The 14,742-nt window shown below is 35.8% G+C and overlaps 3 protein-coding genes across 3 annotated transcripts in view; 1 reads left to right on the forward strand and 2 right to left on the reverse strand.

Moving 5' to 3' along the window:
* LOC106156480 (IQ motif and ubiquitin-like domain-containing protein) overlaps positions 1-4,995 on the forward strand; it is a 34,878-nt gene extending 29,883 nt beyond the window's left edge. The window contains exon 12 of the mRNA XM_087014765.1: positions 4,795-4,995. Coding sequence (XP_086870891.1) covers positions 4,795-4,980 — 186 coding nt within the window. The 3' untranslated portion in view covers positions 4,981-4,995. The remainder of the gene's footprint in view (positions 1-4,794) is intronic.
* Positions 4,996-5,518: 523 nt separating this feature from the next.
* LOC106156476 (uncharacterized) lies at positions 5,519-7,938 on the reverse strand. The gene is made up of 6 exons (XM_087016365.1): positions 7,867-7,938; positions 7,265-7,410; positions 6,468-6,632; positions 6,285-6,331; positions 5,950-6,011; positions 5,519-5,652 (listed from the first exon to the last, which is right to left on the reverse strand). Exons 1-5 carry the CDS (start codon positions 7,920-7,922, stop codon positions 5,979-5,981), a joined length of 447 nt encoding a protein of 148 aa, XP_086872491.1. The 5' UTR covers positions 7,923-7,938; the 3' UTR covers positions 5,519-5,652; positions 5,950-5,978.
* A 4,630-nt stretch (positions 7,939-12,568) lies between these two features.
* Positions 12,569-13,677, reverse strand: LOC147761394 (uncharacterized). The gene is made up of 2 exons (XM_087016028.1): positions 13,419-13,677; positions 12,569-12,738 (listed from the first exon to the last, which is right to left on the reverse strand). The coding sequence occupies exons 1-2, from the start codon at positions 13,549-13,551 to the stop codon at positions 12,569-12,571; spliced, it is 303 nt and encodes a 100-aa protein (XP_086872154.1). The 5' UTR covers positions 13,552-13,677.
* Positions 13,678-14,742: the final 1,065 nt, after the last annotated feature.

Below are 14,742 nucleotides of genomic sequence, written 5' to 3' on the forward strand. Positions count from 1 at the left end.
TAGGTAAAATTTCAACTAATATATTTTTCTCTCATCTTTGTGTATCTATCTCAATTATATTGGTACAAACATGCGCATACACCAAACACGGATATCACATATTCAAAACTTACCATTTATGGCAAATACTATTTGTGGCCATTTACTTCAGCGTAGGGTCGTACTTCTTCAAAAACTTCAAATTGAAAGAATATTGAATGAATTTTATGTGTTTGTTATATAAATAAATGGATTTAATTTAAAATGGACAATAATGTTTTCAAACACTTTAATTTACCTCTTCGTTGGAGGTAAATATGTTTAGATCACATCTATCTGAAATTCCTCCCTCAAATGTTCTTGTCTTTTAAATTTTGCAAAAATGTTTTTGTTATGCCTTTTGATTAAGTAAGGAATTAATTCCTACTAAAGGTCATTCGAGAAGTAATAAAAAACTTTAATCTGCTCATTGTATACATATCCAACTGTAAAATAAAAAGAAATGGCGTTGTTTTCATAGTAGCTATAATATCAAACAATCAAACAAACCTTTACACATGCCTCAATGCATTCCTCCTTGTCTAACTGTCCATTTTCTGAAATAGAAAACAAGTCAGACTTCAAGGTGTAATAACATACACCACCGCAACTTGAGGACGACTTGAACCAAGCAGCATGTCTTAAACGATAAAACTAATACACGAATACAATTTAATACCATTATAATTGCATATATCTTTGGTCTTATTTACTTAAACACAGCACCAGCTGATAGTTTAAGTGAAGTCTTACTGCTACGTCAGTTAAGCCTTGGTCCCTACCAAACGTGCAGGCTGCTACGTGTGGTTTACGCCCCCCCCCCCCCCCCAAAAGAGGTGAAAGTTCGTGCTTGAGGAGCACGTCCATCGTGCGACTCTTGGAGGACGCAAACAGCACGTAGAAACTTTTCGACATGATCAACAGACACTACGTCCTAGCCGGACGCAAGGAACCTAAAAACCGTGGGTCCAAAACGTAGTTGGGACCTGGGCTTTATAGAGGAATAAAGTCACTGTTGGCTATGTATAATACACTCACCATTGGCATCCAGAGTCAATATCCGGGATCCGTCGTGTTCTGTCAAAACTCCATCTTTGTCCAAATCACTTTCTCGAAAAATTGCATGAGACCACAGAGGCCGAATTCTGTCGTCCAGTTTGACAAGCAGCCTTAACATTTCATTTTCTGTAACTTCATCATTGTCTGAAACCGAAACAGTAATGAACACTGTCAATTTATTTGTCTTTTATTTGGCTTAAAGGTTATTCTATCAGAGCACGCTGTCGATGTATGCTGTACCATTTTATGTCAGATTCTATTGATAATCGTAACATGAACAAGTTTTGGATTATATCCGACTGTCTTTCATATCTCCTATTTGACATACACTGGGGGAACTTTTTCAATGTTTAGCCTACATTTACAAAAGTCCAAAAAGTTTTGGAAATTCTTGTATACTCTGTATGATGCCACAAGGTTAAATAGTATTTAATTTCAATTTTTGCCAAAATAAAGCAAATAATAGAGTAAACTTTGTACAGTAGCTGTACACGTCATTTTTTAACTTGTACCAGTAGGCCAAGACAAGAAACTGCCCAAATGAGTATAAAATACATAGGGCTATGTACATTGCACTTTTTCCAAAAATGCAAGAATACAGCTAGTGGGATTTCAGATGGTGTCCGAAAATAACAGGAAAATAACAGGAAGCTATCAAGCTGGATTTTGTACATGCAGCTGTCATGCAGAAGAGAATTGCAGAAAAAAACAGTATCAAGGCAGCCTGGCCGGTTGCAAAATGACTTCAAACGAACCATGTTTAATTACAGGCCTCGTTTTGGTCAAATGAGGTTGAGAAACGCAAGGGGTTTGAAACTTACGGTCAGTATCCATTCTGGCAAATGTCGCAATCCATTCCAGTTTAGTAATGATACCATCGTTATTGCTGTCCGTGGGATTGCAGATTAACTCTCCAATCTCTCTCGCTGTTAGCTGTGGCTTTGCGTCAGTTACAGCAGCACAATTACTAAAACTCAAATAATCTTTCAGAACCTAGGGTATTTGCAATTACTGAGTTGTGTTCATGAATGTCATGGGGGGGGGGGGGAGGGGCAAAAGAAGTATTCATAAAAGTATCAACAGAAATAGCTTTTGAGTTATAATTCATCATGCACTGTTATAAGCTGTTAATTAATAACAGATGCACCTTAATAATTAATTGTTAACCATTTATTGATTATTAAATTATCCTGAGTCAGTGATCTGGTACCTAAAAAAGGATCCCAGTGAAGCCAAGGACAACGACATGCAGAGAGAGAGAGAGAGGGAGGGAGGGAGGGAGAGGGTTTAGCATGTTCATTTGTACTTACATGTTTGTCACCATGGAGACAACAGACAAGATCACTGTCATCACGTGGAACCTCATCCTCCAGCTGCAATGTGTGCTACTTTTATATAATTTATTCATAGTAACCCAGTAGATGAAAGTACAATGAGACAACTAAAATGTCTTCTGTGTATTTAGAATTAACTACTAGGTCTTTTAGTCGCCAATCGCACCTCAAAGGGACCGTTTTAAAAGAAATAAATATTGAGCCATCCTCCTCTACCAATATTCAAATAGCTACCTACTATTATTCAGTCTTTTTCTAAAATCAAAATAAAACAAAAATTTTGTGAAGATTTTAAAGTTATAAGTTATAATGTCTTTCCACACCTTTAGGGAACCGGTATGTCATAGTTTGTCGAAATGGAAAAAAGTATTGACTCTAGATAATAGGAATCCTGTATACAGGCCATTTAACGAATCATTGTGGTAGCAGGTTTACAACGCATGCGGTAACCTGGTCTAATTTATCACAAAATATAAAAATATCGAAGCGTTACAAATTTATGAATAGATACAAATTGAAATAATATCATTGAAATAAGCATATAATCTTTGTAAAATAGTTTTATGTAAAATGCTCTGGTATCATTGAATAATATGCAAAAGCATAGAAAAGGATGCTGAAGTATCAGATGAGGCATTCATGTGATCCTTACCTGACACTCGAGTTGTAATGTTACACTAACATTAGGTAATGCAAATGTAACAATTAGGAAATCAAGTGATGTTAAATAGCAATAATTACATGTCAAAACTTACTTGAAATGAATGATAACACCAGCGATGTCTATCAGTAGAAATCTCCCACTAAAATGTCAAACGGAAGCGTTTCTCTTTTTCAAGGGCATTTATTGCTGTGTGGTTGTCATCAGCAGACATACGGGTATTTTCGCGTACGTGAGAGTGAACGGAACCTCTTCTACAGCTTGCCAATGAAATATGTGAAAAGTAGGCACGAGTTTGTTACTTGAAAGAGAGAGGTCAGTTTAGATTGAAAGCGACTTTCTTGCTTGTAATAAAAACTCCCCTGTTGAAATCATGCGAAATCATGCCAAAATATATAGGAAATTGTGAAAAACATCGGTAAGGTTACTTTAGGAGGTTATTACTGTCTACATGGGCAGTTAGCAGACGCCTGACCCATATCTTACCCCAATAACATTCTACTAGTACGTATTCGCGCCGAGGTGATTCAATATACCGGAGCTGGATCCAAAGTCATCTTGGGATTGGTTATTTATAATAAGGAATGATTTGGAACAGGACGGGAAAGTCCAACAATGTCAACTAATTTGGCAATATGCTCAGTTTATTCCTACTAGTCACAAAATAACAGAGCCGTAGAATCGATTTAGACGTCAATTCGACTTATTTTTGCGTAACCCGTCTATTCATCTCCTTGCGCTTCCCTACCCGCATGACTTTATTAGGCTGTCGTTTCATTAAAAATTTGATAGGTTTTTCTTTACATTTGCCATTTTGCACCGGCACAAAATTATTCCAGGAAATCTAGCTGCCAGGCAGCCAAGCTTAACTTGTTTTTCATACTACCTGTATAAGCTTGTGATTTATTCGTCTAGTTTGCATCCTAATTACGGGTGAAAGTGATATGGACTTCTCTGTATAAAGAATACGATTCCTCCAGCTGACATACCATGTTCTTCCTTATAGTAGTATGTGACTGCTTTCCAACTTCTGTTTGGGTCCAAGCTTCAGGTTTCGTAGCAAAATGCTCTCTACTCAAGCTAATTGAAAGGCCTTTATTTCAAGAGCGCTCTCAAGGTTGCTTCCTCCCCAGGTTTTAGCCGTCCCGTGTTTCAAATCTTGAGAAGTACAGGGGTTTAGGATCCCCTGCGAAACTTTGTCTCACTTAACGTTCACTTACGGTTCGCAATCTATTCTAACACATTTGTTTTATTTATTTTTTACAGTACTAATGTTGTTCTATAATGAATGTAACAGTTCGAGTATTGTTTTGGAAAGTCCTTCAGAATGTCCTAGAAAAGATTAAGAACATTTTTCTTAAAAGAGAAAAACATTATGTTCTAGGACAGATTGAGAACCGTATGTGAGCGTTCAATGAGACAAACTTTCGCAGGGGTAGTTTCCTGAATTTAGTAATTTAGTAAATTTAAATTTAAAAAAGTGTCAGGTGACATAAAACTCTGTTAAGAATCGGAGATGGTTTAGAATTAAGTGTTACATGGAAATAATTCTAATGTTGCGGTTTTGGAAGTGTCTGAAGTGAATTTTCATGTGGAGTTACAGGAACAGAAATGCACTTCATTTATCAACTTATTTTCGTTTGATAAAAAAATAAGTTAATAACTTTGAAAGATTTATCCTATGAAAAAAGAAATAATCACACAACATTTCACTTTTTTTAGGGTTACGGTCAAGTCTTAATCCACAAGATAAAGCACAAGCACACCTGGGCTCGGAACTATTTCTCTCGTCTGCCGGGAATGGCGGAGTACATGCACCAGAAGTCTAAAACAACTCCAGCCAATCAGGACTTCTCGTCTCCGTCCATAGCGGGAAAAGCAGTGCCAAAACAGATGATAAAAGCTTAAACTACCAGTCATTTATTATTTCAGTATGGGGAATGGTATGTTGGTTTGGGCTTGTGGATAAAGAAAGTTTTTCATTGAACTTATTGTTGGAGTGTCATAATAAATTATTCCGCAGCAATCGGACAAATTATACTACGTTAGAACCATCAAAATATGTTACAAATACTTTACGGGCATATTTTTTATAAAACAAACAAAAACACGTGGGTTGTTATGGCAAGTTCAACGATGCCCATGTGATATTATCTAGTTCCGTTGGGATCGGGTGTATAATATATATAAATGAGAATATTTTGAATACGGTTATGCCAAGCGATTTGCAAAAATAAGTTGTGCGATTTGTATATAAATTCTTGTAAATAAATAATATTGTATCTGATCTTTGAGTATTGGTTTTATATTTTGATTTGATACGCGAGTATAAAAAGTAACAGAAACCGCAACGCCAAAAAAGGTTGGGACAATTACTAGCGTACTATCATTGCAATACGTGTTGCCAGGTAATATAAAAAGACAATATTGAAATACTAAAAATTCGTTTGGAACTAGTGTGACATTTTATTTGCTTTATGGCATATTTTGAAGTGAAAATACCACAGAAGTATCACACAAAATTTTAAAATCACCAAAATGAAATGTCTTTCACATGTTTCATCCTTTAACCAAAGCCAACTGAAATGGAAAAAAGTAAATGAAATCAGACATGTCTATATAGTTTATATTTCCCGATCGACGATCCCAATATTACTGCAGTTTTTCTCTCTCAAAAGGTTAACATTCAATAATCTTCTGACATATTGCTAAGTGTTACTTTATTACAGGTAGTTTGCACTATTTCTCTAAATGGATATTTAAGAGGGGGTCACCTAGCTTAGACACGATTTCACCGCATGAGTAATTATTCTAATACATATGCAATCATATATTGCAGGCCTGCCTATATCCCATGTATTGTATAGTAAAACTTACCATTTATGATAAAGATTGGGGGTAGCTTTTTACTCCAGCTTGGGGTCAAACTCTTTCAAAATCTGCAATTGATTGAATATTGTATGCGCAACATCAAATACGAATAGATTTTATGGTAAGAAATGACTGATGGTTATTAAGAGAAAAATTATCTGATTTTTTTCATTCAGACGTTTCTAACCTTTTTGAAAGTGAGGTTCGTAATTCCTACTGCAGGTATCTTCAAGAACCGATAAGCACATTTTACTAATCGCGGTGTTCAATATAAATTTTTCTAAAACAAAAAATTGTTATAATGTGCAGAGTAATGAAAGCATCGTTATAATCAAATTTACCTTTGCACATGCTTCAATACATTCCTCCTTGCTTACGATCCCATCACCTGAATTAGAAAACAATCACTTTGTCACGTTACTTTTGCAACCCAGAGTTTGTGCAGCATAAGGCATCAACTCTGTTTCAGAAAAATAGGAATTTAAGATTAGCTCTTCATTTGAAAGAATATAAAGCACACTAACCATCGGTATCTAGCGTGTCTAAAAGTTCTACATCGACCGTAGTCAAAACACCATCGTCATTGAAATCATCCAGTTCAAAGAATGCACGGATCCACTTTGGTTTTAGACCATAATCAGCTTGAATTAAAAACCTCATATATTCGCCTAGCGTGACTTCATCATTATCTGGAAACAAAACGAATATATTTATATATACGAATATATATAATTTTATGATATGTGTACGGGTATACTGCATAGGATATGTCTGCATTCAAAACCGCGGAATAACAAATATCGGCATGGCTGGCCCACCTGAATGCTTGTTATTTAATACGTAGATCTATTAGTGTGTTGGTGTGAATTCGGCCTTTTATTCGGAACAAAATGGACAGTTCTGCCGAGAGCATGCTTTCTTTTTATCAAAATGACTATGGACCCTTTCAAAAGTAACATTTTGTCAATTAAGTTATTTGCATTATTAAAATGCAATTGTGTGGTTTATTTTCTGTCCACCTTTGACAAAATATTAATAAAACAAGAATAAAATTTTTACATTCCCACTGACATTTCAAATAATGACATGGTACCAGAAAAATTCAAGGTATTGTTCAACTTATGAGCATCTGCGTATGTTGTAATTTGTTAACAGCTTTTTTCAACGCGGTGAACGTGGTATTTTTGAATGTAGAAAATTACGCATCAATTCCCTTGCATTATAAAAGACTTATATGATAAACTGGAATGTATCCATTCCATGTTTCTAATTCCAGCTTATGCTGAAGTAAATGTTCCGGATAAGTAATGATTGGACTTACGGTTAATATCTATAATGGCCAATGTAGCCCCCCATTCCAGTTTAGTGAAGATACCATCGTTATTGGTGTCCGTGGCATTGCAGATGAACTCTCCAAGCTCCCACGCCGTCAGCTGTGGCTTTGTGTCATTCACAGGAGCACAATAACTAAAATAATGTCAATTAAAATCCAGATAATCTTTATGACAGTATTTGCAATTATTGTGTTATGTTCAGAGATGTGAATGGGAAGCCACAAGAAGTATTCTCAAAAAGTATCAGCAGAAATAGTTTATGAGTTTTAATTAATCATACGCTGTTATAAGCTATTAATATATAATAGATTCACCCTCATTATTAGTTGTTAAAAGTTAATTGATTATTAAGTTATCCTGAGTTAATGATCAAAGTCCTAAAAGAGTTAAAAACGGATTCAAGCGAAGCCCAGACCGACGACAGAGAGAGAGAGAGAGAGAGAGAGAGAGAGAGAGAGGGAGGGAGGGAGAGAGAAAGAGAGAGAGAGAGAGAGGGAGAGAGAGAGAGAAAGAGAGAGAAAAAGAAAGAGAAAGAGAGAGGGAGGGAGAAGTGGAGGTTTAAGCATGATCACTAGTAAGGCCTACTTACATTTTTGTCACCACGGAGACAACAGACAAGATCACTGTTATCACGTGGAACTTCATCTTCTTGCAGCAGTGTGTGCTACTTTAATATAATTTGTTTACATTAATCCAGTAGATGAAAGCACGAGACAACTAAATGCGTATTTAGATTTTATTCTAACATGGCATGGCGCAAGGTCAAAAATTACACCTCAAAGGGACCGTGTTTAAAGATACAATAATCGAATCAGTCTCGCTTTAGCAATGTTCTTTTAGCTCTATGTACCTACCATTATTGTCTGATTCTAAAATCTAAATAAATGTCTAACTGAACAACAATTATGGGAAGATTTAAAGCTATTGGTTATAATGTCATTTCACACCTTTAGGGTACTGGCATATTACAGTCTGTAAAAATGGAAAAAGTTTGACTTTGGACAATACGAATCCTTTATACATACTGGCCACGTAACGTATAAGTAACAAAGTGGAAGCAGGTATACAACGTATAGTGTAACCTGGTCTACTTTATCACAAATGATAAAAACGCCGAAATATCTTTTTATGAAAATTAATCGAAGCATTATAATTTTGTGAATTAATACAAGTTGAAATATCATTGAAATGATCATTAACTGTATGTAAAATGGTTTAAGAATCGGAGTCACATGATGTTTCTGATCCAACGATCTGGTATCACTCAAAATCCTTTAAACAGAATGCAGAAGAACCAGCTTAGGTATTACGTTTTGCAAACATAACAACTAGAAAATCAAGCGATGTCAAATAGCAATAATGTCATCTGAAAACTTACTTGATATGATTGTTTACACCAGCGATGTCTATCAGTAGAGAGCTCCGACTGAAATGACAAACTTTTCTTTCAAGGCAGTTTATTACGATAGCTATGCTATAGTCACGTCATCAGCAGACATACTGGTATTTTCGGCTGAAATTAAATTGAATGAAATTAATTGTATAAGTAACAAAGTGGAAGCAGGAACACAACGTATAGTGTAACCTGGTCTGCTTTATCACAAACGATAAAAAAACCCGAATTATCTTTTTTCATGAAAATTAGTCGAAGCATTATAATTTTGTGAATTGATACAAATTGAAATATTGAAATGATCATTAACTGTATGTAAAATGGTTTAAGAATCGGAGTCACATGATGTTTCTGATCCAACGAGCTGGTATCACTCAAAATCCTTTAAACAGAATGCAGAAGAATCAGCTTAGGTATTACGTTTTGCAAACATAACAACTAGAAAATCAAGCGATGTCAAATAGCAATAATGTCATCTGAAAACTTACTTGATATGATTGTTTACACCAGCGATGTCTATCAGTAGAGATCTCCGACTGAAATGACAAACTTTTCTTTCAAGGCAGTTTATTACGATAGCTATGCTATAGTCACGTCATCAGCAGACATACTGGTATTTTCGGCTGAAATTAAATTGGAACCCCTTCTACAGCTCTCCTGACATCTCTTCTATGATAATGTACGTGTTACGCGTGTAAGACAGACAAGATCGTGTCCACCTTGAAACAGGGAGATCAAATTTGATTCAAAGTGAATTTTTTCCTCACGTCATATCCAAGAAAAACCTGTTTTAATTATAAAAAACATATACAGGAAATTGTGAAAAATATCGGTTAAGATCACGTAGGGAAGCCGTTAATGTCTGCCTCGACGGCTGCTGGCATCACTTTCACGTGTTAATAAATACCACGAACACAAAAGGACTGGATAATAGACAAATCAGCAACAACCATTTCATATACCAGTAAAACGTTTTTTCACAATTATTATTGAAATGAACATTTGTCACTAAACGAAGAGTTCTTCATTTGTCAAAAGCTATGGAAAAATTAATGAGATTTGCCAGTATTTCTTCTCATCACAGTGTGATCTAACCAGGGAAATGAAGGCTGTGAAAGATATTTAAATACTTTTAAGTACTTTTAATAAATTTAAAGAATTCTGATTACAGCCCCAAAGCTGCTGGGCGTGCATGTACTGGAAACTTAGTCTGTTGAACTCTCGAGTATAGCCAACTTAAGGTAACATATTAGTTGTCTGAACAATACGCAGCATATGCACTTTGACATAGTCTTTTTGTAAACTTAGTTGCCTTAGTAGCTAACATGTAACAAGATTGATGAGTCCATTTAAAAAAAAAAGGTTTTATTCTACTCCTACCAAAACACATTTGTTCCATGAACTGACAGCAATATACGTATTTCCGTCAGTGTCACTAAATGGATTACAGTTATAGCAGACTTATATTATCGACTTAGTTTCAACCTTATCTTGGAAACACCCCTTTATATGACACAAAAGTCAATTGTCAACGCAATCTCATCCACGCATCCTTCTCCATGTAACCATATAAGTTAGACGTTCATCTGAAAATGACATAACTTAATTAAGATTTGATTTGGTTTCTGGCATTACAATTCCTAATATACTATCAAAGAAGAAATATGCCCTGAGAAATGTATCAACTTAAAGGGTGGCTAGCATAAATTTGATGGTATAGCAGAGCGATGTCAATAATGAATATATACACTGCAATCCTGGATGGCCAACACATGCTACAAATCGCATATTTTCCTAAACAGAAGGTGGGCCAGTGTCATTCCTGTATGGCCTTCATATATTCTTGGATCTCCTCCTATTGGACAAAGAAAATGTGAACTCCGGTCACAGCTTGTCACTTTCATCGGATTGACAATATAAAAACCATCAATGATTTCCACTCCATATTTTACCAGGCTCTCCCTGATGATTTCGTTGACCGCTGCCACCATGTAATCATTCGCATTTCTGGCCAAAATCCTAGGCAGAATATTGACATATATTAGATGAATTTTTGCAGTGTTGGGATTTTTCCGAACTCTGCCCAGGAGGTGGACAAAACGACCAAAATCTTGTTTTATAAATTTGTAGGCACCCTTAAGTTCTATATCATGTATACCTAAATCCATTACAACTACATCATCGCTTGTAGCAGGCCTTTTGTGAAATCTGGACGAGAGTGAACGTATTGCTTTCAGCCAGTCGGGAGTCCACGGAGTCCACTTAAATATATAATTGCTCAGACCTATAAGCTCCATTCGGTCCGGTACAGAGTGCTTGGGATATATGCTAGGAGTAATGTGGTCTGTATAAGGAGGAATATGATGATATTTCGACAACAGTTGATTCAAGTTATTACTAAGATATCTGAGATGTGAATCTCCGAGGATTCTGAAAGTGGTTTTCCTAGTGTAACATTTGCAAAGGTCTGCCTTAGTCACGAACTCGAAAATACACCCGCTTTTAGTTCCCCATTTCCAGTCTCCTCGAATATCCCACCAACGCCCATTCATGTATTCCTCAATGTTTGTCTTATTACAATTTTTACCTTGTGTTATTATCCCCGCACTTTTGGGACAAAAGTCGGGGATCATGTTATCCCGCCCGTCCGTGCGTCTGTGCGTCCGTGCGTCTGTGTGTTAGTAATTTCCGCTATCTCCTCCTAGACTATTGCATATGAGCATATTTTGAATACGGTTATGCCAAGCGATTTGCAAAAATAAGTTGTGCGATTTGTATATAAATGCTTGTAAATAAATAATATTGTATCTGATCTTTGAGTGTTGGTTTTATACATTTTGATTTGATACGCGGGTGTAAAAGTAACAGAAACCGCGACGCCGATAAAGGTTGGGACAATTACTCTCATTGCAATTCGTGTTGCCAGGTAATATAAAAAGGCAATATTGAAATACTAAAAAAATCATTCTATTTGCTTTATGGCATATTTTGAAGTGAAAATACCACAATAGTATCACACAAAATTTTAAAATCATCAAAATGAAATGTCTTTCACATGTTTCATCCTTTAACCAACGCCAACTGAAATGGAAAAAAGTAAACGAAATCAGACATGTCTATATAGTTTACATTTCCCAACCGACGATGCCAATATTACTGCAGTTTTTCTCTCTCAAAAGGTTAACATTCAATAATCTTCTGACATGTTGCTAAGTATAACTTTATTTAAGGTCACTTGCACTATTTGTCTTAATGGGTATTTAACAAGGGATCGCCTTGCTGAGATTCGATTTTACCTGACATACGGCATGAGTACTTACTCTAATATATATGTAAGCATATCTTGCATGTCTGCCTATATCCCATGTATTGTATGGTAAAACTTACCATTTAACATAAAGATTGAGAGTAGCTTTTTACTCCAGCTTGGGGTCAAACTCTTTCAAAATCTGCAATTAATTGAATATTGTATGCGCAACATCAAATACGAATAGATTTTATGGTAAGAAATGGCTGGTCTTTGTTAAGAAAAAATTATCTGATTTTTTTTTCATTTAGACGTTTCTAATCATTTTTAAAGTGAGGTATGTAATTCCTGCTGCAGGTACCTCCAAGAACAAATAAGCACATTTTACTAATCGCGGTGTTCAATATAAATTTTCTAAAACAAAAAATTGTTATAATGTGCAGAGTAATGAAAGCATCGTTATAACCAAGTTTACCTTTGCACATGCTTCAATACATTCCTCCATACTTACGACCCCATCACCTAAATTAGAAAATAATAACTTTGTCACGTTACTTTTGCGACCCAGAGTTTGTGCAACATAAAGCATCGACTCTGTTTCAGAAAAATATGAATTTAAGGTTTACTCTTCATTCGAAAGAATAAAGCACACTAACCATCGGTATCTAGTGTGATTAAAAGGTCTACGTCGGCCGTGGTCACAACACCATCGTCATTGAAATCATCCAATTCAAATAATGCACGGATCCACTTTGCTTTAAGTCCATAATCGGTTTTCATGAAATATCTCACATATTCCTCTAGAGTGACTTCATCGTTATCTGGAAAAATTATATATTTAAATGACTCGCATTGTTTTATGATATGTGTTCGGGTGTACTACATAGGATACGGATGCATTCAAAACCGCGGAATAACAAATACCGGTATGGCTGGCCCTCTTGAATGCTTGTTATTTAATCCGCAGATCTTTTAGTCTGCTGTTGCGAATGCGGCCTTTTTTTTCGACAGTTTGGAAAGTTTTGCTCAGAGCATACTTTTTTTTATCTTAATAACTATGGACGCTTTCAAAAGTATCATTTTACCGATTAAGTTATTTGCATTATCAAAATGCATTATGCGGTGTATTTTCTGTCCACCTTTGATAAAATATTTATAAAACATGAATAAAATTTTTACATTCCCATTGACATTTCAAATAATGATGTGATGCCAGAAAAAATCAAGGTATTATTCAGCTTATGAGCATCTGCGTATGTTGTAATTTGTTAACAGCTTTTGTCAGCGCGGCGAACATTTTGTCTCGACGAGTTTCAAATTGTTCATATTATTAACTATACAAACGGTACCATGGTTGGTATTTTTGAATGTAGAAAATTACGTATCAATTTTCTTGCATTATAAAATACTTATATGATAAACTGGAATGGTATCCATTCCGTGTTCCTAATTCCAGCTTATGCTGAACTACATGTTCCGGATAAGTAATGATGAGACTTACGGTTAACATCTACAATGGCCAATGCAGCCCCCCATTCCAGTTTAGTCAAAATACCATCGTTATTGATGTCCGTGCCATTGCAGATTAACTCTCCAAGCTCCCATGCTGTCAGCTGTGGCTTTGCGTCATTCATAAGAGCACAATAACTAAAACAATGTCAATTAATGTCCAGATAATCTTAATGAAGAGTATTTGCAATTATTGTGTTGTGTTCAGAGATGTGAAGCCCCAAGAAGTATTCTTAAAACGTATCAGCAGAAATAGCTTATGAGTTTTAATTAATCACACGCTGTTATAAGCTGTTTTAATATATAAAAAATTCACCCTAATTATTAGTTGTTAACCGTTAATTAATTATTAAGTGATCCTGAGTCAATGATCAAAACCCTAAAAGAGTTAAAAACGGATTCAAGCGAAGCCCAGACCGACGAGAGAGAGAGAGAGAGGGAGAGTGGGAGGGAGAAGTGGAGAGAGAGCGAGGTTTAAGCATGATCACTAGTAAGGCCTACTTACATATTTGTCACCATGGAGACAACAGACAAGATCACCGTTATCACGTGGAACTTCATCTTCTTGCAGCGTTGTGTGCTACTTTAATATAATTTATTCACATTAATCTAGTATATGTAAGCACAACGAGACAACTAAATGCGTATTTAGATTTTACTCTAACATGGCACCTCTAAGGGACCCTGCTTAATGATACAATTATCGAATCAGTCCCGCTTTACACAGCACAAAAACAAATCTTTCCGATTTTTCAGCCCCCGCGGAATGACGTCGGAACAGTGCAAGCTGGCCTTTACAACGCGCGACTGAATGACGTTTTTCCGCGCAGGAGTACCCCTTTCTCTTTTACACGGCCTTTCAACAGGCGTAATCTCGTTCGTCTTTCTTCGCGACTGAACAACGTTTTTCCGCAGGGGTCCTGCCTTGGTATTATGTGACGGTCGTTATTGGATTGTGACTGACATTTAAGAACATGAGATTTCAATGGAACTGAAAGATTTATATTGTTAATTCCTTTCAAAATTTCATTTTATTATCTTAGGTGCGCTACATGTATATACTGTCGAAAGGCGTGATCATCCCCATCATAAGAAAATCTCTCCTGAGGAAGCTTCCCCCGAGGGCTTATCATATTTTGTTATTCATCATTTCATTTCTCTTTGCTGATTTATCCCTAAAAGTTGTATTTGATCTATCAAATCCAGTCCAATTCACAGTCGTCTCAAAAACCATTTTAAATTAATATAGATTGCTTAGAAGCGATATCAAAGTCCATTTTTAAAGCATGATCATTATTTCCATAAAATTGCAATGA

Source organism: Lingula anatina, chromosome 6, assembly GCF_051362555.1.
Source record: "Lingula anatina isolate TDL-2025a chromosome 6, LinAna3.0, whole genome shotgun sequence".
In the NCBI taxonomy this organism is placed as follows: domain Eukaryota; kingdom Metazoa; phylum Brachiopoda; class Lingulata; order Lingulida; family Lingulidae; genus Lingula; species Lingula anatina.